Source organism: Phoca vitulina, unplaced genomic scaffold (assembly GCF_004348235.1).
Source record: "Phoca vitulina isolate PV1807 unplaced genomic scaffold, GSC_HSeal_1.0 scaffold28, whole genome shotgun sequence".
Classification (NCBI taxonomy): Eukaryota; Metazoa; Chordata; class Mammalia; order Carnivora; family Phocidae; genus Phoca; species Phoca vitulina.
The window spans coordinates 20,395,521-20,419,438 of NW_022589731.1; the positions used below are offsets into that span (position 1 = coordinate 20,395,521).

Sequence of the window (23,918 nt, forward strand, 5' to 3'; positions counted from 1 at the left end):
ACAGGTTTATGCTTTTGGAAGAAAAATAGAAATAAACTCTTTTCTATCTTGCTGCTTGTTCTAGGGGTTGTAGAAGGTGACTTAGCTGCTATAGAAGCGTACAAGTCATCAGGCGGGGACATCGCACGTCAGCTCACTGCAGACGAAGTGCGCCTCCTGAACCGCCCTTCTGCTTTTGATGTCGGCTATACTCTCGTGCATCTGGCCATACGCTTTCAGAGGCAGGATATGCTAGCAATACTGCTTACTGAGGTGAGTGTGGCGTTCTGGTTAAACGTTTTATATGAAGGAAATGTGTTCGTTAGTTTTCATTTTTGATGTAGTGTTTTTCTAAACTGTTCTTAAATGTTTTAGATTTCTTTTACTCCCTTTGTAAATTCACATTAAACTTGAGACTTCAACAGTATATAATTCCTAAGGGTATTAGGCTTTTAAAATAGAACATTTTGCCACAAGATTTGAATCATCAGTTTGATTAAAAAAAACACTAGGATGTATCTTTCATTCATTCATTTAACTAATATTTATTGAGTACCTACTGTGTGCTAGGTATGGTGCTAGAAAGGGATATAATTGTGAAGACATTGGCTCTTCCTTCAGTGCGTATCCAGAAAAGTAGAGAAATAAACAGGAAATTCTGTACAGAGTGTGTTCTCATAGATGTAAATGCCAGGTGCTGTGGGAGTACTTGAGAAAGTGTTTTAGGGTATCTTACCTTCTTACCTAGAGCAGGTAACATTGTAGTGGAGATCCGAAGGAGAAGTAGGAATTAGCCTCATAAGTGGGTGGAGCAGAGAGGGAAGTTGAGGAAACCATTTATTCAGAGGCCCTGGTGGTAGTGTTTGTGGTGAGGTCGGGCACTTGCAGGTCCTCAGCATGCCTGTGATGGTGATTGGGAACTGGGAAGGGAAGCATTGTGAAGGATGATGTAGGCCCGGGAGTTGGAAGATTGTTCCTAGGGCAGTGAAGAGGCTGTGCAGAGTGTTAGGGAGAGGGTCAGGGAGTAGCCAGATCAGATCAGAGTGTTTTGGCCTCTGTGGATGGGAGAGGGGGGAGCCTGGGAGGGCAGCACGGTGTGGTGCTGGTGCTGCTGGCAGGCACGCTGCTAGTACGGAGTGGCAGGGGCAGTATGAGAGGTGGGCTGGTTTGAGAGAGCTGGGGGGACAGAGTCAAGATTGAATGGATCGACTGGATGTGGGGAGTCATGGGGAGAGAGGGGTCAAGTTGGTTCTGAGCTCTTGGGCTTAGATAACTTCGTAGATATCACAAAGGATTGCAGATGAACGATTCAGGATGCGACCATATTATCCAGGTAATTCTTTTAATGATAAGAGAAATAGAGTAAGAGTGCAGAGAGTCAGATCAGTTGTAGATTCAAATTTTGTCACTATACGTCTTCTGTGGCATGCATATGCATATTTGCATATTCAGATTGGCCAGTATTGGGAACCATTATGTACAAAGCACTGGGAGGGATTAAGGAATATGAAGGTTACCTGAAACCATGATTGAAATGGCTAGCCATTGTTCAGTTTGCTAAGAGTCCAGTGACGCCAGAGGCACCAAAAAGAGGAAGGGAAGGGCTTGAGCGATTGTCATGGTGAAAACAAGGGGCAGCCTTACTATGGATAGAAAAAGGGACTGTTCAAAAAGCAGCCATGTGCTAAGAAGGCCCAGAGTTCTGGAACAGGGGGTGGAACAGTTAGCAGTAGCTTCTGTAGTATTTGAGGTCTGGCTATATTTGCGTTGTGTATTGGCAGGGCCAGCGTGTGGGGCTGTAGTTGCTGGTGGTGGCAGGAGGCAGGATAGAGGGGGCAGCTGTGAATCAAGGCTCAAGTCCTTTGGGGGGTTCCTGGACTCCCCTCGGCCTGGTAGAGGGCTGTGAGAAAGTTGGAGGGACTAAGTCACTGACCTCCTAAGAGCATCTGGGGACTAACAGTGGGAAGGCAAAAGAACCTCAGGGTACTATTTACGGCCTAACAGATCACCTCCATTTAGCAGCTTTATACAACAGTTGTTATCTTCACACAGTTTCTGAGTGTAGGGAATCTAGGAGCTGCTCTGCTGAATGGTTTTGGCTCAAGGTCTCATGAGCTTACAGTCACATTTTCAGAGCTGCAGTTGTCAAAAGGCTTGACTGGGGTGAGAGGATCTGGTGGCGGGAGGCTTCAAATCCTGGTCACGTGGGCCCCTCCAGAGGGCAGGTTTCACCAGAACAAGTGATCCGAGAGAGAGAGGGCACGCTAGAGTGATCCACGTGGAAGCTTCAGGGTCTTCTAGATGGAACCTAATTTAGGAAGTGACATACCATCATTTTTGCCATATTCTCTGGAACATATAGACCAATCGTGGTGCACTGTGGGAGAGGTGAGAGCGGGGTGGATTTCCAGGGAAAGAACCAAATTGGGTGTGGAATGTCATCTCAGTGGAGTGGGCACTCCAGAGGACAGAATTGAAGGGGCCGGTAGGGAGATTGGACTAAATAAGTAAGGGTTGTGCCTGCAGAGAGAGCACAGAGCTAAGTATTTTTGGGATGAGACTAGGAGAACATTATATTTTGGGGGATATGTATCTGGGGCAGGGTTGTTTGTTTGTTTGTTTTTTTTAATATTTTATTTATTTATTTGACAGAAACACAGCGAGAGAGGGAACACAAGCAGGGGGAGTGCGAGAGGGAGAAGCAGGTTTCCCGCGGAACAGGGAGCTCAATGCGGGTATCATGACCTGAGATCATGACCTGAGCTGAAGGCAGACGCTTAACGACTGAGCCACCCAGGCACCCCTGGGGCAGGGGTTTTAATTGGATTTTAGGTCATGGACTCTGTTGGTAGTCTGGTGGAACCTATGAACTCCTTTTCATAATACTGTTTTTTAAATGCCTAAAATAAAAGTAAGATTGCAATGGAAATCAATTATATTGAAATGATAGTGTTTTCAGAGTATTAGATTTGTGATACATAAGAGAATGCATTTTAAATATAGACAGGAGAGGGCGCCTGGGTGGCTCAGTTGGTTAAGCGACTGCCTTCGGCTCAGGTCATGATCCTGGAGTCCCTGGATCGAGTCCCGCATCGGGCTCCCTGCTCGGCAGGGAGTCTGCTTCTCCCTCTGACCCTCCCCCCTCTCATGTGCTTGCTCTCTCTCATTCTGTCTCTCTCAAATAAATAAATAAAAAATCTTTAAAAAAAAAAAATTTTTTTTAAATAAAAAAAAAAAAAAAAATATAGACAGGAGAGGGGCACCTGGGTGTCTCAGTTGGTTAAACGACTGCCTTCGGCTCAGGTCATGATCCCAGGACCCTGGGATGGAGCCCTGCATCAGGCTCCTTGCTCATCGGGGAGCCTGCTTCTCCCTCTGTCTCTACCTGCTACTCCGCCTACTTGTGCTCTCTCTGTCAAATAAAAAATACCTTAAAAAAAAAAAAGGAAACTATTAAAAAAAATGTAGACAGGAGGTCAGTGAAAATGAAGTATTTAAATTTTTTTTAAAGATTTTATTCATTTGAGACAGAGAGCGTGGGTAGGGGGAGAGGCAGGAAACCGACTCCCTGCTGAGCTGGGACCCAGATATCATGACCTGAGCCGAAGGCAGACGCTTAACCATCTGAGCCACCCAGGCACCCCTGAAGGATTTAAATTTAATGAAAATTCCCATTCAGGTTCACAGGTCCTTCCCAAGTTCATGTGCCCTAAGTTAAGAATTACTGACCTAAGGAGATGGTTGAGAGTCATAAGGTTGAAGCGGCTAGAGGTAAAGGGTGGGGAAGGTTGTCCAGGTTTGTGGCTTTGGTCTGTAGTGACAACAGAGAACAGAGCTGACTGGTTCACTCAGGGTTCACACCAGACTCATTTCCTCTCCAGCAGATACCTTTGATTTCAGGATTCTTCGTATGCAGTTACCTTGAGCTCCACAAAAGGAATACAACTTAAATATAAAATAATATCTTTGCATCATTTGTTGCCATCCCTCATTAAAGAGAAAAGGAAAGTTTCTAGCCATGCCCTTGCTTAGAAGTTCTCTGTTGTAGCGTTCACTACTACATCACTGCTCACATTTATTCCTTTCAGGCTGGCTATACTTCGAAGGTTCATTGTCTATTCTACACTTGGAGAAGCCAATTGCTTTTTTAAATATTCAGAGTTGTAACAAAGGGGGAGGGATTTGAGGTCAGTGGAAACTAACCCTTTAAAAATATCATGCTTTCTTTATTCCACGTCAGGGTACTCGAAGTATTCTTAACCCAGCAGAAGAGTGTTTGTACTTTCCTCTTTCTCCGTGAGCTGGAATTTCCTGTTTTTTAAGAATGCTTTTATTGTGGGCATGATGCTTAGTCTTACTTAGGTGGTTTTCTGTGTCCTCCCTCCCTGTCCTAGGATGAACCTTTGTTTACAACACCATTTTACATAAGTTTTTATCTAAATCTTTATATATTTCCTTGGGATAAATTCCTAAGAAGTGAATTTCCAGAGTCAGAAGGTAAAGCATTTTTATGGCTATTTTCATGGAAAGTTGTACTGAAACATGTTTCCATTGGTGAGGAAATAATCCCTAATCTGTTTTAAAATTAAACAAACAACACCCTGAGTTACTGAGAAGGTTTGGTAATTTCTCTTAAGTACTGTTGTTTTCTGCTTTTGTTAATGATAAATGAGATGCAGAGGAAAGTTTCTTTTGTGTTTAAGGTGTCTCAACAAGCAGCAAAGTGTATTCCAGCAATGGTGTGTCCTGAACTGACAGAGCAGATCCGGCGAGAGATAGCCGCCTCTCTTCATCAGAGAAAGGGGGATTTTGCTTGCTATTTTCTAACTGACCTTGTTACATTTACATTGCCAGCAGGTAACTCCAAATTTCAATGTGAAAAGAAATGTTCACTTTATTATAATTCCTTTTTTTTTAATGTGTGAGTGAAATTGTTTCTGTTAGAAAGCAGATAACTTAGCTACTATATGTGCATTTTAAATAATTTGACTACCCTCTTTATCCTGGAAGTGACCAGTACAGGGTTCCTCATAAACTTATGCTTTGGATCTGGCAGGAAGATAGCAGCTGATAATAACTGACTTCTATGTGGGCCTTAGATGTTTTAAAAAATCTTTACCCATTTATTTTTCTCTTCAGGTTTAGTTTATGATATCGGTATACTTTTTCTTTTCCTTTTTCATACCTATTTTAAAATTATGTGGCTTTGGTTATTGGTATATTAGCAGATAGGATTAGAACACTGGCTTTTTGATGGGTGGAATCAGATTATTTGAATCAAAAGACACTGGCATTTTTTTTGCAAGTGTCATTATGTTCTTCACTCATTATATTAATTTCTACTATGTTTGTGAAGCAGCTTTTCATTTTTCAATTCAGTGACAATCAGAAATGTCTTCCAGGATGCTTTTTGTCATTTGGCACCGAATAAACGCACCAAACACCAGAAGTTTCTAAAATAAAGCTTCCATCTTGGTTCTCAGTGTCTTGAACTTTTATATTGACATGAACAGGGGAATTTACAAATGTTAGGGAGATAATAACTAAGCCTTTTTTTTTTTTTAAAGATTTAATTTATTTTAGAGAGAGAGAGTGAGTGAGCACGAGCAGGGTTGGGGAGCAGAGGGAGAGGGCCAGGCAGACTCCACGCTGAGCACTGAGCCCAACGTGGGGCTTGATTTCACAACCTTGAGATCATGACCTGAGCCAAAATCAAGAGTTGGACGCTTAACCAACTGAGCCAGCTAGGCACCCCAATAACTAAGCGTTTTAAAATCAGACACAGTTCTGGGGCGCCTGGGTGGCTCAGTTGTCAAGCGTCTGCCTTCGGCTCAGGTCATGATCCCAGGGTCCTGGGATCGAGCCCCACATCGGGTTCCCTGATCAGCGGGTAGTCTGCTTCTCCCTCTCACTCTCCTCCTGTGCTCTCTCTCTCTCAAATAAATAAAATCTTAAAAAAAAAAAAAAAAGACAAAGTTCACTTGAAATGCACTCTCTGTATACTTAAACTTACTCTGGTGATGTTTAGATTTTTATTTTGAGTTGAAAATAGCCTAATTTTTTTTTTTTTTTTTTAATTTTAAGGGTAATACTTTTTACTGTAGACTGCTCCATTGGTAAATTGAATAAAGCATGGAGAATTTGAGGAAGATGACAAATACAGGGGTCTGTGTGCCAATAATTAATGGTTCATTAACTTTTATAAGAAGATTCTAAAGTCTGAAAACAATAGGCCTGAGCAGCGGTTGAGAGTGGGGGGAGACAGGGGCAGATAAATATTTGTATGTTGTTACTGTTTCATCAACTTGAATTTCAGATAGCCCTATTTTTTTTTCCTTTTCTGTTTTACTGAGGGATAATTGTCCTATAAAATTGTCAAATATTTCAAGTATCCATTGTGATTTCATATATGCATATATTGTGAAAGGGTTGCCCCCGTCTTAACACACCCATCGTCGCACATGTTTGGTTTATATATCTGTTTTGGTGAGAACATGTAAGTTCTATTCTCCTAGCAAATTTCAGTGATATAATACAGTGTTATAAAATACAATTACCATGGTTTTACATTAGGTGTTCAGCCTTATTCATTTTATAGCTTGGAAGTTTTTGTACCCTTTTACCAATCTGTCTTTTCCTCACTTCCCCCAGCCCCTGGCAACCTCTTTTCTACCCTGTTTTTATGAGTCTGACTTTTTTTAAGAGTCCACATGAAGTGGTACAGTGCAGTATTTGACTTGTCTTTCTCTGGCTAATTCCACTTAGCCTACTGCCCTCAGTGCCCTTGTTGCAAATGGCAGGATTTCTTTCTTTCACTTGGCTGAACAACATTCCATTTTACACCCCCCCCCCATCTTTATTCATTCATCCATTGTCTATATCTTGGCTATTGTGAGTAATGCTGCAACACACATGGGAGTTCAGTACCTCTTCATTATCCTGTTTTCATTTCCTTTGGATATATACCCAGATGTGGGATTGCTGGATCATACCTCTAACTTTTTTTTTTTTTTAATTTTTATTTATTTGACAGGGAGAGAGACAGCGAGAGAGGGAACACAAGCAGGGGGAGTGTGAGAGGGAGAAGCAGGCTTCCCGCCGAGCAGGGAGCCCGATGCGGGGCTCGATCCCAGGACCCTGGGATCATGACCTGAGCCGAAGGCAGACGCTTAACGCCTGAGCCACCCCAGGCGCCCCATACTTCTAACTTTCTGAGGAATCTCCATACTGTTTTCCATGGTGGCTGCACCAATTTACATTCCACTAACTGTGCACAAGGGTTCCCTTTCTCCACATCCTCACGAACATTATTATCTCTTATCTTTTTGATAATAGTTGTATGTAATTATTGGTCGAGATATTCTTATATTTTTTAGATAACAGTTTTGCTAATGAAGTATAGAAAGGAAATCTTTTATGTTACATTTATACACACACACATTATACATGCATTTTTTTTTATGAGAAACCAGTTGACAGCCTTAGCCTTCACTGGCAAGGGAGTTTTTATTTTTTGTGTGTGTTTTTTTTTTAAGATTTTATTTATTAGAGTGCGAGTGAGAGAGCACCCCGGCAAGGGAATTATTTTAGGGGAAATCACTATTAGATGCTCGTATCAAATTTATTAAGATATGAGACACAAGAAAATCTTTTAAGTCTGTTTTTTGCTTTGTAGATATTGAAGACTTGCCTCCAACAGTCCAAGAAAAATTATTTGATGAGGTGCTTGATAGAGATGTTCAGAAAGGTAAGTGTGGAATTAATGAATGTGATTTAGTTCAATTTCCATAAACGCTTTGCTTTGTAAGGCTTGGAGCAGTTCAGTGTATGGTTGACTTGTTTTATTTTTACTTTAATTGAAAATGTAAAGTCCTTAAGAGCAATGTCACATTGTGCTGTTAAAAATGTTCATTCTGTTAATTATATCTCGATAAAGCTGGAAAAAAATATTTAAGAATGCTCATTCACGGCTCTTAACTGTGATGGAATAAAGGTATAAAAGTTTTTAAGCCTTAGTTTTCTCCTTCCTATTCTAGAATGGGTATATTTCCATGTTAAGGATTCTTCGCAAATAGTAAAGAATTTAAAAGTTGAGAAAATTATTCTAGAGCCACAGATGTTTCAACTACTCAGAAGGTTTGTATTTCAGTTGATCAGATTTATTTAGGTGTTTAATAGTAAATGACACATAAACTTACCAATATCTAGAGAATGGGTTCTTTCCTCCAATGAATAGTCCTAAATTGCATGAAAATGAACATGTTACTTAAATTCCTTATGTAGAGTTAGAAGAAGAATCTCCAATTATAAACTGGTCTTTGGAATTGGCTACACGTTTGGACAGTCGACTTTATGCGCTTTGGAACAGGACTGCAGGAGACTGCTTGCTCGATTCCGTGCTACAAGCTACCTGGGGCATTTATGACAAGGACTCGGTGCTTCGGAAGGCCCTGCATGACAGCCTGCATGACTGTTCACATTGGTGAGCCGGCATCCTTCCGTGTGAAACCAGGCGTGCTCTCGCTGAATCATTTCCTTACAGTGTTAGGATACTTTTTGCCGTTACATTTTCTGTGGAAGCTAGGGGGAAAGCTTTGGTTTTGCACATTGAGACACATTGAACATTTTGACGGCTTTTAGACTTTTTTGCTGAGCTTATTAAATAGAAACATTTGAAGTTAAATATTGATAAGATCTTTGCTCATATTTTTAGGTGTTATGATTCCATATTTTTGTTGAAATTTAAAAGATTATGTTGGCATTGTATTACAAGATTTTTTTTTTCTTCCTGAGGCACATAGTCTTCAGATCACATTTTATTTTGCAAATTTTGAAATCCACAGTAAAGTTAAAAAAAATGTATCAGTGCAACAGACTCTAGTGTTTTCTTCATTAGATGTCCAGTTGTTAACCTTTACCCACATATGCTTCATCTCTACATATGTAAGCACCTCCCTTTGCCAGTTGGTTTAAGTCATCACGATGCTTTTTCCCCCGTCAGTGTGCATCTTGAAGAACAAGGATATTCTCTTACCCAGCCAAGTCCTCATTACCAAATCTAAGAAAATCAGCAAGGACTCTTATCCAATATACGGTCCACATTACATCTTCCACTTATCTCAGAAATGTCCTTTCTGTAGACAGGGTTCCCTGCTATCTGAAAGAGCATTCCTGGGAAACCTTTTGTCAGCTGAACTGGCATAAAGCAAAGATGCAGTTACCATCTCGTAGAAGTGAAAATCCTCTTCAGATTTCTTTTCGGCTAGCAAAAACAGGCGCTAATATAGGTCTTTCGTAAAGGTGAAGGGGTACAAAGCAAACTTTCAGATAGTGAGGAATCCTGTATGTATATATACAATACTTGACTAATATTTTTTACCCAGCATCCACCCAAGTATGTGACTGGTCTTGACCTATGGTATTTTCTTGGTTCTGTATATACATCTCAGTTATCATAAATGAGAAAAACTGAGGCTGTGAAAGAAGCTAAATTAATTAAAATGCGTTTTTCCCCCCTCTTAACACCTAATCGAATGCTCACACAATAATGATAATGGCCTTACTCTGAAAAACTTTACTACCCTAGTTCCTCTATGTAATTTTTGAGCACTTACTAGTTGTGAATTTTGTTGTCAGTGTTTAGGGATTATGTGAAGTCCATTAGAATATAAACTCCATGAGAACAGAGATTTTGTTGTGTTTCACTGTGGAAGATCTAGTGCCTCCAGTAGCCTGACACATAGTAAGTACATAGTAAACATTATTCAATGAAAGTACTCTCTAGAATTTGAAAATGAAAGCAATTTAATCACTTTTTTGAGAGCTAAATTATAGATAAAAGCATAATGCAAGAGAGGAAGAATTTGAGGGCACCTGAAAAAAATTAAAAAGCTCTCTGGCTGGCAGGCCTCTCTGGTGACCTGATTGGATGTATAATATGTATAGGCATACGTCGGAGATACTGTGGGTTCAGGTCCACACAACTGCAGTAAAGTGAGTATCGTAATAAAGTGAGCCAAAGGAAACTTTGGTTTCCTAATGCATAGAAAAGTTTAGTCTGTAGTCAAGTGTGCAATAGCATTAGGTCTTAAAAACTCCACATACCTTAATTTTAAAAATATGTCATTGCTAAGAGACCCTAACCATCATCTGAGCTTTCAGCGAGTCGTAATCTTTTTGCTGGTGGAGGGTCTTGTCTCAACGTTGATGGCTGCTGACTGATCAGGGTGATGGTGGCTGTTTCTTAAGATGACAGCGAAGTTTGCTGCATCGATTGACTCTTTCCAAATGATGTCTCTGTAACATGTGATGCTGTTTGATGGCATTTTACCCACAGTTAGAATTCCTTTCAACATTGGAGTCCGTCCTCTCAACCCCTGCTGCTGCTTTATCAGCTAAGTTATGCGATAGTCTCAATCCTTTGTTGTCATCTCAACAATCTTCACACCATCTTCACCAGGATTAGATTCCATTGCAAAAAACCACTCTCTGCTCGTCCATCCCAAGCAAGTCCTCATCTGTTCAAGTTGTGTATGAGCTTGCAGCGCTTCAGTCCCATCTCCATGCTCCGCTTCTCATCCTAGCTCTCTTGTTCCCAGCATGGCTGTAGTGACTTCCTCCACTCAGGTCTTGAACCCCTCCAAGTCATCCACGAGGGTTGGAATCAACTTCTTTCAAATGCCTGTAAATGTTGTTATTTTGACCTCTTTCCATGAATTAGGAATGTTCTTAGTTGCATCCAGAATGGTGAATCCTTTCCAGAAGTTTTTCAGTTTCCTTTGCCCAGATCCGTCTGAGGAATCACTGTATATGGCAGCTATAGGCTTACTTGGAATAATGGCTTGAAGGTTGAAATTACTCCTTGATCATGGGCTGCAGAATGGATGTTGTGTTAGCAGGCATGAAAACAGTCTGGTTGTCCATCTCCATCAGAGCTCTTGGGTGATCAGGTGCGTTGTCGGTGAGCAGTCATAATTTGAAAGGAGTTTTTTACCTGAGGGGTAGGCATCAGGTGTTTAAAAATATTTAGTAAATTATACTGAAAATGGATGTGCGGTCATCCAGGCTTTGTTGTTCTTTTATAGAGCAGAGTATATTTAGCTCAATTTTTAAGGGTCCTAGGATTTTCTGAGTCGTCAGTGAGTATTGGCTTCAATTTAAAGTCACCAGCTGCATGAGCCCCTTCACAAGAGAGTCAGCCTGTCCTTTGAAGCCAGGCAGTGACTTCTCCTCTCTGGCTATGGACAGTCCCAGATGGCATCATCTTCCAAGAGAAGACTGTTTCATCTACATTGAAAATTTGTTGTAAATTTGGTGTAGCTTCCTGCATTCATGATCTTAGCTAGATCTTCCGGAGAACTTGTCACAGCTTTTGTATCACTTGCTGATTCACTTTGCACTTTGATGTCTGGAGACAGCTTCTTTCCTTAAACCTCATAAGCCAACCTCTGCTAGCTTCAGGCTTCTCTTTGATAGTTTCCTCATCTTTCTGAGCCTTCATAGAATTGAAGAGAATTAGGGCCTTGCTCTGGAAGTGGTTTTGATACTCTTGTGAACACATGGGCTATTTCTAGTCAATTATTTATACAATGACCAAATAGTGAATACTGTACAGTAATGTAGAAATGTATTGTCTTTGTATCCAGCATCTCAGATGATTTTGAGTGTTTTTTTGGTTTTTGAACTTGTAAACCAATAGTAGACAATTGAAATTGTTCTCATCACTAGTGTTTAAAGTTTTGATGAAAACTTGATGGGTAGTGACTGAAATTTTATGTAAGAATGTGTTAAATGATGTCTGTTAGCAGAAGGTAGGCATTTTTAATTTGAAAATATAGTGCAAAGTGGGTAAAATTAATAAAATTGCTGATCTCTTTACGTGAATTGCTTACAGACTACATTAAATAAATGGAACATTTATAGAAGGCTTATTTTTTACTGTCTTGCTTTTTCAGGTTTTATACACGTTGGAAAGATTGGGAATCATGGTATTCTCAGAGCTTTGGTTTACATTTTTCCTTGAGAGAAGAACAGTGGCAAGAAGACTGGGCATTTATACTCTCTCTTGCTAGTCAGGTAAGAATGCTTCGAGGCATGTTGCTTCTGTGAGAAAAGTAGGCTACATGCTCGAAATCCTGGATTTACGTGCGTAAGCTATGTTAGAGGCATTATGGTATACACGAAAGAGTGCTTGATTTGGCATTGGGTGACTTGGGTTCTGGCTGTGACTGCTGTCTGTCAGCTCTTTGACCAGAGGTGAGTCCGCGCTGCAGGACAGAGGCAGTAACGTGTTTCTTACACTAAGTGACTAGAAACGATCAGAATGAAAGTCGTACTGTGATGATTCCAAGCGCTTCTATACTTTTTTCATATTGCTCTTCATTTATATTGTCCTCTTAGGAAGGTGGCTTTATGCCTGTTATATCTGCCTCCTGGTTAGCTCCTGTTCTGTGTCTGAGCGGGCACTGAACCGAGATCACTGAGCTGGTGGCGGGCACTCCTGGGCTGGCGCTCCGCTGTCAGGCCCGGAGGGTGAAGCGGTGATCTGCGTGAGGCTCGCTCTCCATGTGACGTGTGCCAGGGGAAAGGTGCCATGGCCGACAGGTGGAAGGATTTCTTTAAAATTAACCTGGGAATGAACTTTTAGAAAAATGAATCACGTAGAGTGGTTCCTCTTAGACTCTAGCTTCATACTAGTTTTATTCTGTGAAGCACATTCATTATGCTGAATGTTCAGATATACACACAACAAACCATTCCTTTTCTTTGCAGAAAGCACCATCATTTATTTGAACCGTGTGAATGTCACAGTGGCTGTTTTACATCTGTGACACGTACTTCCTGAAAAAGGGGTGTCGGCATCCTCATAGACGGGTGGTAGACCTGTTCCGTATTCTTGCCATTTACGTTTGTATGAACTAACAGTTCATCTTTTTACTTGGGGAGGACCTCGTTGTTGGGTCGTACTCTCACAGGTGACTTAACAAGGAGGCCATGGAATGACTCCAGCATCCCTTGCTATCTGAATCTCTCGTTCCTGGGATCACTATTTAAGCAAATCCGCTGGGTTCTTGAGATTGGATAGTGAATGATACTTGTCTGCATAGACTTTGCAGATTTCTTTTATTATTTCATTGGATTTTGCTGTTTGAAGAATTTTACGCTTCTTTAGCTTGGCAATATTAATAATAGTAAAAAAAAAAAAAAAAAAGCATTGGTCTAGTATACTGAAGGGGAGCAGCATTGTGTTTTGCACAGTAGTTTTCCAGGGCGGCAGTAAATGTTTTAAAGAGAAATTGCTTTCTTTATTTTATTCCGTACAGCCTGGAGCAAGTTTGGAACAGACACACATTTTTGTACTTGCACATATTCTTAGACGACCAATTATAGTTTATGGAGTAAAATATTATAAGAGTTTCCGGGGAGAAACTTTAGGATATACTCGGTTTCAAGGTAAGCCGTTATTCAAGAGTATTTTAGAAGTCTCTTGTTCCTCACCAGGCAGCTTGCAGCCATATCGGGTAACCCCACGGGGATTTTCTTTCCTCCCTCCAGGTGTTTATTTGCCTTTGTTGTGGGAACAGAGTTTTTGTTGGAAAAGTCCCATCGCTCTGGGCTATACAAGGGGCCACTTTTCTGCTTTGGTTGCCATGGAGAACGACGGCTACGGCAACCGGGGTGCTGGGGCTAACCTCCACACCGATGACGACGTCACCATCACCTTCCTGCCCCTGGTCGACAGCGAGAGGAAGTTGCTCCATGTGCACTTTCTTTCTGCTCAGGAGGTAAGAGGGTAAGAGGTGCGGCGCTCCGGTGAACCACTGGAAATGGTCATGCCGCCCCAACCCGGCCCGGGACGCCTCGCCCCGCAGCCTTCTCCGCACCGCCAGCCCCAGCCCTCGGCTCTGCCAGCCTGTGACACGTACCTTTCCTGAGCTGCTCTGTAGGTCGTGTGGTGCAGATGCTGCCGTGAGGGGAACTGAGGCGGGGGGGGGGGGGTTGCTGCCAAGGGGAAAAACTAGAAAGATGGGGGGCACAGGGCTCATGATTGCAATCGGGCCGTAACGGGAGGCGTCTGAGGTGATGACGCCTGAAACGAGCCCCTCAAGAGAAGGGAGTCTTGGAGGATATGGGGGAAGAGAGCTGTAGGGAGAGGGTACCTCAGGGCCCCGGTGTGGTTTGTGGGGAAAGGGGGTTGAGGGGCTCAGGGATGGCAAGGGGCTCGCCAACAGCCTTTTAAAGCCTTGGCTTTGACTCTGGGCAAACTGGGAAGCCCACGGCCCGTTTGTCTGGTAGAGGACCACCGGCTGCTCAGTGTGGAGCCTAGAGACTAGGTGCCCGGAGCAGTGGTGGGGGCAGGAGCGCCAGCTAGGAGACCATTGCAGATGCAGGGGCGAGGGAGGTGTAGACCAGGCAGGGGTGGTGAGGCTGTGTAGAAAGAACACGCTCAGAAAACCCATATTCTTACAAAACTATTGCTCTTTTATTTAATGTACTAGTAGTTATTATAAAACTTTTATAATCAGGACATTAGTAGAACATAATTTTTATAACTTCATTCTGTAAAGACTTTACTGAATAAACTTACCTTGTCATGTGTTTGAAGCTGAGACTTTGTTTTTCTAGTCTTTTCTTTGCCAAGATCAGTGTATTAGGTAACATTTGGTTTTTCCTGTTCTTTCAAACAAATTAACTCATTAGGAGGTGGTTTTTCCCCCTGTGAGATTTTCCTGTGAATTTTCCCATTGATGTTTTTATGTTTAACTATGGGAAACTGGGTTTTATCATAAAATTGATGAGAGACTGAAACCACGTGAAAAGTTTGTTGCTTTGACCTTTTCGTTAGTAATCCTGCCAGCTATGTTTTCTTTAGACTTTTCCTAGCAGGTCTCTGATCTGTGGTATTATTTCCCCTTTTCTTCACATTCCTCTAAAAGCTAGGTAATGAGGAACAGCAAGAGAAACTGCTCAGGGAGTGGCTGGACTGCTGTGTGACCGAAGGGGGCGTGCTGGTGGCCATGCAGAAAAGTTCTCGGCGGCGGAACCACCCCCTGGTCACGCAGATGGTAGAGAAATGGCTTGACCGCTACCGACAGATCCGGCCTTGTACGTCCCTGTCAGATGGAGAGGAAGATGAAGATGATGAAGATGAATGAAAAAAATCAAAGAGCAGAAGACCAGGGTATCAGCTCTGTGGCGACCCCCAAGCTAGTGTGGTGCACGCTCCAAGCAGAGCGCAAGGCATGGAAGGAACCAGATCTGCCAGGATCTGCCCGGAAGGGCTTTTCTAATCCACACCCAATGGAGATGACGTATCTGCTGTGTGAGGAGACAGAGAACTTTGTTTGGACTACAGTTTGTAAAAAAAGAAAAAAAAAACTAATTTTATTAAGACAGAACTTTTTTCCTTTCAAATTGTAAATCTGTCTATAAATGTAACGCATGTGGTTGTGTAAGAAGTTGTGTAATAGGACAAGTTGTACCAGCATCTTCATATTATTGAGAAGTTTTTTCCAGCACGGGCACCTCCAAAAGCACATGGCAGACGACTCTTTGTTCCTTTGAGATACTCTTTTTGAAGTAGAACCTGGCATTCTACTTCCATCTTAAAAGGCCCACTTTACGTTGAGTCTCATTAGAGCTCATTAGAGATTTGGAAACTTTTTGTACAAATTATCCACAGCAAAACATAAAAATAAAAACAAGCTTTTATTTTATTAATAATTTAGTTCCTGTCATGCCCAATAAAACGAAGTCAAATCTTTAAGGAACAAACTGCAAGGAAAGGAAGAATTGTTTGAGTGAACTTCATACAGACGTCATTCCCTTGTTTTGGAAAGGGTTTTGGTTTCTATTATTTCGTCTTTTTTAAGCTTCTGATATGCCCCTTTTCAGTATTTAGGTATTTATTTGTTTGGAAGAGCACCCTTAACATGAGGGTTCTTCTCCCAGAGTCCGGGCGGCAGTCTCTCTGTGAGTCGTCATTCCCCGGATGTAAGTTAGGGAAGAGCCTGGGGAACAGGCCCACTTGTAACTAAATGAATTGTGTGAAATTTGCACACTTGATTCAATTGACAATGTTATACTCCCAAATTGCCATGCAGAGGGTCTTTGGATTCTTCCTTGTATCATCAACTCTGCTTTAAGCAAATCGTGTTAGAAAGGCATGCCTTTGCTTGGGCTCATTGGGAATCAGTTAAGTATAGAATAAAGATTTGAAAATGCAGTAAGGTGGAAATGCATTGTATAATGAATTTCTCAGAGTAGTCTGAGAATTTTTGCATGTTGGTTAATTGTGGCCATTCTTATTTAAAAGTTAAAACTTATAATCTTAGATAGAAATCTTTTTATAAAAAGTATTATTTGACCACTTCAGGTATATGTTCAATACTGGGTAAAAATTTCAGACCTATCTCAGGAACACATGAAAGACTTAAGTGTCCTGATAAGCACTTTGTAGACTATTGATGTGGCAAGGAATTTGGAAAGCAGCCCCATACACACACACGCACGCACACGCACGCACACTGTTCCTTCCCTTTGATGAAAAGGCTGTGAAAAACCTTTAAATATTTGCTTCTTGTTTTCTTCTAAGTTCTGTTTAGATGGTGTTTGAAATGTGCACAGCCTCTAATTTGGTGCTGGAATACTAAACATAAAAAACACCCGTGAGATGTCAGGTCTGTAGTTACTTCTCCCTCTCGGAACAGTGCAGAGATTCCCAGGATGAGAGGATCACTTGTGCTGTGTGCTAACACTTGCAGGAAACTTCTGCGATTTGATTTCATATAAATGAGTTTTGGTGTAATAATGGTAAATGTTACTGTTCTAAGTGGCTAGGTTTCCCTACAAATTGACTCTCTGGTTGGCTTTCATTTTGGTCAGTAAGTTTTTAGAAGGCTGTCGTTCTACTTAGCATAGCATCTCTGTAAACTTTTCTCCATACATAGGAAGAATTCTTTAGTGGGCCCAGATCCTATTCTAGTTGCTGTTAAGCAAAACTACCCTCTCAATTGAAGAAGCCAAAGAGAAACGTTTGAGAGAAGCGTCTAGTCACTATGGTCTACACTGCAGTCAATGCTGTCCAGAAATCATAGGCTCAGTACTTAGCCTGTGTGTGGTGGTCTGCTGAGTGTTGCTTCCCCTGAGGTGCCTCTTTATTTATTTATTTATGATCAGTGATCCTGACCACACCTAGTTTAACGGGTACAGCATTCTTCCCTGTGGGAAAGGTAGAGCATTGCATTTCCTAGGCTCCAGACAGGGATGGGGCTTTAAATGGTTTTCATAGCAGATTGGCCACTAATGGCCAAAATGTTGTTGAATCAATGCTATGTTAAGCTCTTGAACTATTAAACAGCCATAATTGTTGTCCCGAGATAGAGTACGCAGTCCTTTCTCAAAGATGAGGTCTTGGTTGACTCTGGACAGTCATTACCTTACCTGTATGGACTTAACTTTATGGTTCTTTTTTAGGGAGAATACAGTGTGGTGTTTTCTGTTCTAATTAAACAAAACCTAGGTGCACCATGGATTTGAACTGGCCTTTTTGTTTTTGACTCTAGGCTCACCGTGTCCCAGACTCCGTCTGTGTTACGGGAACACTGCTTGCTTTAGGCAGTTGGGGAATCTCCTTTTTGCGCATGTGTGGTCATGCCCTCATTGACAACATCCTGGTTATGTAACGAGGACGTTCGGCTCCCATTCCGTTTCCTGGAGTGATGGGTCAGTCAGTAACCATGTGCTCCATCTCTACCATAGGAGGTTGTCTTGATGTAATTTTTCTGGGAGGGTTGGGATGGGGCCACCACCTTCAGATGAGGGAGGAGGTCGATGTTTGAAGGCGCCATCATAGCCCCTCCCCCCGTCTTCCTCATGGGAAGGGGAGGAGAAAGGAGTGACAGGGAGTTGGGTACCTGGAATTGGACCTGATGGATGGGTTGCTAGTGCGGATACCACTAGAACAAAAGGGTTTAATGCTATTCAAGAAGGAAAAATCCTTTAAATCAACAACTTAAAGTTCTTAGCATATGGAAATGGCTGATGTTAATTATTTTGCAACATTTCTTTGTAAATATCATTTAAAAGAATTTTGAGATTCACTTCCCTTCCTGCATTAATGCTTGAGCCAGGTAATTCTGCTTTTGGGTAAATTAAAATCAAAACTCTCTAACTTGACCAATTTTGTTTCTTGAATCGACTTAGTTCCAACCCACTATTTCACCTTGAGGATGTCATGATTTGATAACGATGGACTTAATGGGTGGTTTTCTGATTTGTGGGTTAAGCTATCATAGGTAATCGCCTGCATATGGGCAGATGGAAAAGTGTTCATCTTCGAACCCGGGAGGAACACGAGTTGAAAACTGGCTAATTGAGAATGTAGTTTGCCTTTAAAACATCTCAAGTAGAGAACATTTACCTGGGTGAGATGTACTTGAATTTCAGAACTTAACAAATTTTTATTACTTTTTATTGAAAACTGCACTGAATGCTAAATGTCCACCTTTACAATAAACAGACACAGTAGCGGTAACTCACACTAAAACAAAACACTTCCGATAGCCATTATTTTTCTGTTTGGGACAGTTTTAAAGGATTTTTTTTTTTTTGTCACAAAAACAGGAATGTACCTATACAAAGGCTCAAAATAGGCCATCTTTTAAACAAAAAGGCGATGATTCACAAAAGACTATGAATATAACATGTAACTAGTTGATACAAATCTAATAGGATTTGTTAAAATCAGTCACATCTAATAACACACCTGAAGTGTTCTTGTATAAAATATCACGTGAAGAAAAGAAGATTTATCAATGTCTAAAAAAGTGGGTTTGTTCATAGACAATCTGACAAGTTACCATAAAAAGTGTTTCCTGAGACATAAGGAAATGCAACATTATTTTTCTTGAACTCTTTTAGCTCAAGACTTTCCACTCAATAAAATAGCTGAGGATCTGAAACTGAGAAAATATATTTGAGTACAAACAGCTTGTGAAACTTAATACTTTTTTCTTTTTTTTTCTTTTTTTTTTTTTTTTCCTTTTTTTGCATCATCAAGAGGGTATCACTGAATTCACAACCAACTCGCCCGCTCAGTACGCAGTTCAGATGGGAGAGAGACTTCTGTATGCTTGCGGTGGTCTAACACGGGCACACAGTTTTCTCCCCCTTCTCTGTAGTAATTTAATCTTCCTATCAGCAAGAGAGGTCACCAGCCCCCATGGACCGAAGGGACTAGAGTCATAGGAGGGGGATTTCCTCTTAGTATTTTTTATTTGACGTTTGGAACTCCTGATGCAACATTCTAGAGCAAGGTGTTCAGGACCTGCTGTGCCCAAGGGGCTGATAAAGGAAAAGGATTTATTCTTTGTGATTGGATGCACAGATGAAGAACGTAACACACAATAACAGAAGTTGGTCGTTAATAAATCACGTCCTAGTCTTTCAGCGCTTCCGTCACCAGACGCCAGCTCCAGCCTTCCCACGCCTCGGCTTCCCGCTCTCCTAACACTGCAGCGTCAATGATGCGTAGGTCCGGAATCGGTTAAAAAGACGGTCAAAGTCCTTCTCTTAGTTCATCTAGTTTTCACTGTCTCTTGGTCCCAGGTTTATCTGAATGATGACCGTTCGTCATTCTCTGCTATTGCTCATTGGGGTGCTCTCTATTGTCCCCGTGTTTTGTAGGCTGGTTGGGAGAGGGAGCTTGGGAAGGGTGTGCCACGGTGGGGAGGTTGTGAGTCACCGGGATGCCTCCGGGGATGATCCCTTCCATGGCTGCAGGAAGTCCGCCGGGAGCCACCCCCACGATGCCTGGCGGGTATCTGAGGAGCACACAGAGAAAGGGCCAGTAAGCTGGGAGCAGGGAGGAGCCGAGCCCTTGGCTCTGCCTACGTCGGGCTGCTGTTGTTGTTTTTTTTTTTTTTTTTTTTAAAGATTTTATTTATTTATTTGAGAGAGAGAATGAGACAGAGAGAGCATGAGAGGGTCAGAGGGAGAAGCAGACTCCCTGCCGAGCAGGGAGCCCGATGTGGGACTCGATCCCGGGACTCCAGGATCATGACCTGAGCCGAAGGCAGTCGCTTAACCAACTGAGCCACCCAGGCGCCCCTGTTGTTGTTTTTAAATAGGTTAGTCACTTTACCCCCCAAAGCAAGGAGAGATCTACATGAAAAATCTAAAACTCGGACATTTAACTCCTAAACAACAAAATCTATGTAGTCCAATCAAAACACTGCCACAGACTGTAGCTTTCACACAACAGGAACAGCCCGTATTACGTCCACGGACACGACTGCATTTGGGAAACATTCTGTACAAAAAAAGGCTCCCCAGGTTGTCCGGCTGCCTTAGAAAGTATTCATTAGTTATATCGATGCTTTTAATGATTTCCCAACAGAGCAGACCCTAGGCGAGCTAGCTGTGTGCTCTCGGGGGCGGAGGCAGCCAGGGAAGAGGTGAGCTGGCGGAGACGGCCTTACCGCACGGGCACACGAGCTGCTGTGCGCAAAAGGACACGTGGCACTAAGCCCCCCACAGAACATGCGGTTCTTATGCAAATGCGAGTCCGGGTATTGAAACATGCCTCGGATAAAACGGACTTAGGAGGCAGGTGCTTTAGAATTAAAAGACTCATTCTCAACATTCTCAAACCCTTGACCCGTGGCTCCCCACCCTGCACCCTGTACAAGTGCTCACTGGTCGGTCAGAAATGAAGGACTCCCCAGGACTTGGTGAGCTGCAGCCCCTCGAGCATAAGCCCTATTCCAAGGGGCCGGGGAGGCTTGGTCTGTCAAAGGGAAGAATTAAGATGGGGCCTTGGAAGGACAGGCTGCCAACAATAAGGAACAGGAACCTGGGGCCGAGGCAGGTTCAAGTGATGATACCGAAATACTATTAAAAGGGGAAAAAAGGGTGGGACGTTAATAGAAGACGGCAAACCGAAATGTAAATAAAGCCACGAGACCCAGGAAGAAAACCGCATGACTTCCTCAGAGTCTGAGCCTTCACCTGTGGGTCCTCCTACACCAACCATAGTTCCACCCACCCCCCGCGCCCCCGCCCAGCCCGGTGGTCAGAGCCGTGCTTCACAACGGGGGAGGTGAGGCAACAGCTCGAGCCATTTTCGGTTATTAGGGCTGTGAGTGCTGGTGGAGGCCAGGGCCACCGCGACGCATCCCACAGTGCAAAGGCTAGGCCCCAGGGGACAATGATCTGGCCGGTAAGTGAATACTGCCAGGGGTGGGGCAACCGTGGGTTACAGTAAGCAAGACCGCGATTTCCTTCTGGAATTCAAGGCTGCAGCTCCTTTATAAGGCCGGACTTTGATTTCCCTGTAAGCCCAGCCATGGTGGGGGAGAGACCATGGGAAATGGGTCTGTGTGGGCTCTGGGCCAGAAGATTCAAAGGAGCAAACAAATTCACCAGCAGGCCCTTCCCCCTGAAAATCTTCCCGGTACCTTCTCACGCAGAAGGCGCCTGCTTCTGAAGCGGCTCGGAATGCAGGGGGATTCCTCGCAGCGTTCAGACCCTTTGGGGAATGCACTCCCAATTCCCGCTCCTTATAAATAGGAACCCCAATTCTAGGCTGTATCCCAAGAGTTGTGTTTGCTCCACAGAAACTGGGCAGCGGCACATCTGCGAGGACAGCAGACTTGGTGCAGGGAGACTCCGGGGGTTTCCCCATCTCTCCTCCCCTCTCCAGGGGGGAGCCCTCCAGCGAGGCCGGTGCCATTCCGCTTCTCACCTGTACGTGGCGCCGTTGAGCTCCGGATGGATTGCTTGCTGATCTATTACTGACCAGGGAGCTGTTGTGACGAAGAATTCCTTGTTCACACAGTTTCTTAAGCTTTCGGGGATGCGACCTGGAATATGAGGATTAAAATTAATCAGATGTATTTTTTTAAGGTCACAGTGAGTTACAGATCACGCTCAGTAGCTGCTGCTGGGGGAACCCCCTACCGTGTTTGAACTATGGAAATCTGAGTGTAAAGTCTCTTATCTAGAATGAGAGGGCCGGCCCTTCCATTTTCAGAAAAGGTGCAGCGTTGCGGGGCCTGTGCCCTGCGCTCTTCACTCCAGCCCCCCCTCCCTCCCCCAGGAACAGAAAGGAGCCTCTCCCTGGCTCCCTCCACACTTTGCACGCTTATGCTGGCTGATTGAAGAGGAATCCGTTTCCTCTGAAATTGAGTTCAGGGCTTGGACGAACTGGGTCCAGCTCCTTCCAAACGTAATCAACTTGATCCCTAAAACCTCCTCTGCCTGAGTAGCAAGCCTCCGTAAGCCCCCTGGCGTGTTAGCTGAGCCGCAGGGCCCCGGCCGTCCTTCCCGCCAGGCGCTGGCTGGCCGGGCCGCGGCGGGCGGGCTCACCTGTGATTGCCCGGCGGATCTCGGTGGCGGCTGCCTCCCGCATCTCTAGTGAGGCTTGCTCACTATACCAAGCTGTGTGGGGCGTACAGATGAGATTCGGTGCATCTTTCAAGGGACCCTGAGCAAAGCTAGATAAATGTCCAAAAACACAACAAATGAGAAGAGTTGAGTATCGCTCCCTACCTACTCCAAGAGAGAGCTGGTGGCCATGCAGCACACTGACCAGTTTATCTGTGTAGAGAACAGTGGCTAGTACGTCTCCTAAAGGCTGGGAATTCAAGAACATACTGATCAGACCTTCTAAATGAGTGTCAGGAGGGATGGGGGACGCAGGAGGAAGGATCTTCGGAGGATCGGCAGGGCCTGCCTCTAAGCAGAACCCGCGGTCCAGGGGACAGATGAAGCCCACTCCTCTCTAGACCAACACACCATTTTTCTTCCTTTCGGACATTCGTGGGTCCCCCGGCCCTTTTACACTCCAAGTACAGCACAGCCCTTAGAGCAGAGGCTGTAGGTCTCTGGTTTCCTCCCCAGGAGCCGCTTCTCCGGGGACGTGCCCCGCGGTCACAGTGTGGGGCGCGGTCAGGGCTAGAAGCAGGGCCCGTGAGTTCCCGGTGTGAGGCCGGGAGCTCGGCTAACGATCGGGTCAGCAGCCCAGCAGACCCACCTGAAAGGCTCCGATTCATGCACGTCGAGGGCTGCCCCTCGTATCCTGCCTTCCTTGAGGGCTTGGGCTAAGGCTTTCTCATCCACCAGCCCACCGCGGGCCGCATTCACTAGGAATGCTCCTTGCCTCATCTGTGGGAGGAAACAAGCCGTTAGACGCCACCACGCTGGAAGGCACCTGCCCGGAGGTTTCAGGAAGCCAGCCACGGCGCGGACCGAGGAGTTCTGCTGGTCCGGCTGCTGAGTGCGTGTGCGGCAGGGGAGGGGCGCAGGGAGTGCCGGCGACAGTCGGGTGGGTTTCTGCGCCGCCTCCGAGAGGGCCATAAGGCGGGCAGGCTGGACTTGTGGCCTGTCACCTGCCTGTTGCTTCTTGGGAGGCCAAACCTGATTGAGACAGGTCCCTGCTGGGTCCTGGGCCAGCCCCCGTTTGTCCCGGGTCGACGTGGCCCATCCCGTGCTGGGGCCTCACCTGGCCCCTCACTGATGTCCTGGGGGTGGTCTTCCCTTTCCACGCGCGTGTCCACGGACCACTTCCCGTCCCCTACCCCCCTTTTGTTGGGTTGGAAGTCTCCAGGGGCTGAGGGTATCTATGTCCAGTTACCTGCTTTATAGTAAAGTCATTGATGAGGTGGTGGTTATGTTCGTTGAGATTACAGTGCAAGGAGACGCAGTCACTCTGATACAGTAAGTCCTGCAGGGTGTAGACCCTCTGCACGCCCAGGGACCGCTCTATCCCATCCTGCAAGTAGGGGTCATAAAATATGACGCTGAATCCAAAGGCCTTGGCTCGAACAGCAACCGCCTGCCCCGTGCGACCTGTGCAGAGAGAGAGCGTCCAGGTGAGCGAGTCCGCAGTCCCGTCTGCTGCCGCCCAGCGCTCCGGATGCCGCGCCCTGTGTGGGCCC

General features: G+C 44.2%; 2 protein-coding genes across 6 annotated transcripts in view; one reads left to right on the forward strand and one right to left on the reverse strand.

Annotated features, from left to right (window-relative positions):
• Positions 1 to 18,607, forward strand: part of ZRANB1 (zinc finger RANBP2-type containing 1) — a 61,973-nt gene extending 43,366 nt beyond the window's left edge. The window contains exons 3-10 of the mRNA XM_032423434.1: positions 65 to 252; positions 4,683 to 4,836; positions 7,655 to 7,726; positions 8,263 to 8,461; positions 11,934 to 12,054; positions 13,302 to 13,431; positions 13,534 to 13,763; positions 14,916 to 18,607. Coding sequence (XP_032279325.1) covers positions 65 to 252; positions 4,683 to 4,836; positions 7,655 to 7,726; positions 8,263 to 8,461; positions 11,934 to 12,054; positions 13,302 to 13,431; positions 13,534 to 13,763; positions 14,916 to 15,134 — 1,313 coding nt within the window. The 3' untranslated portion in view covers positions 15,135 to 18,607. The remainder of the gene's footprint in view (positions 1 to 64; positions 253 to 4,682; positions 4,837 to 7,654; positions 7,727 to 8,262; positions 8,462 to 11,933; positions 12,055 to 13,301; positions 13,432 to 13,533; positions 13,764 to 14,915) is intronic.
• Positions 18,608 to 18,986: 379 nt separating this feature from the next.
• CTBP2 (C-terminal binding protein 2) overlaps positions 18,987 to 23,918 on the reverse strand; it is a 155,554-nt gene continuing 150,622 nt past the window's right edge. For all 5 annotated transcript variants that reach the window (XM_032423430.1, XM_032423433.1, XM_032423431.1 and 2 more), the window contains 5 exons: positions 23,615 to 23,829; positions 23,015 to 23,145; positions 22,348 to 22,475; positions 21,725 to 21,842; positions 18,987 to 19,802 (listed from right to left, as the gene is read on the reverse strand). In XM_032423430.1, the coding sequence (XP_032279321.1) occupies positions 19,622 to 19,802; positions 21,725 to 21,842; positions 22,348 to 22,475; positions 23,015 to 23,145; positions 23,615 to 23,829 (773 nt within the window). In that variant the 3' untranslated portion in view covers positions 18,987 to 19,621. The remainder of the gene's footprint in view (positions 19,803 to 21,724; positions 21,843 to 22,347; positions 22,476 to 23,014; positions 23,146 to 23,614; positions 23,830 to 23,918) is intronic.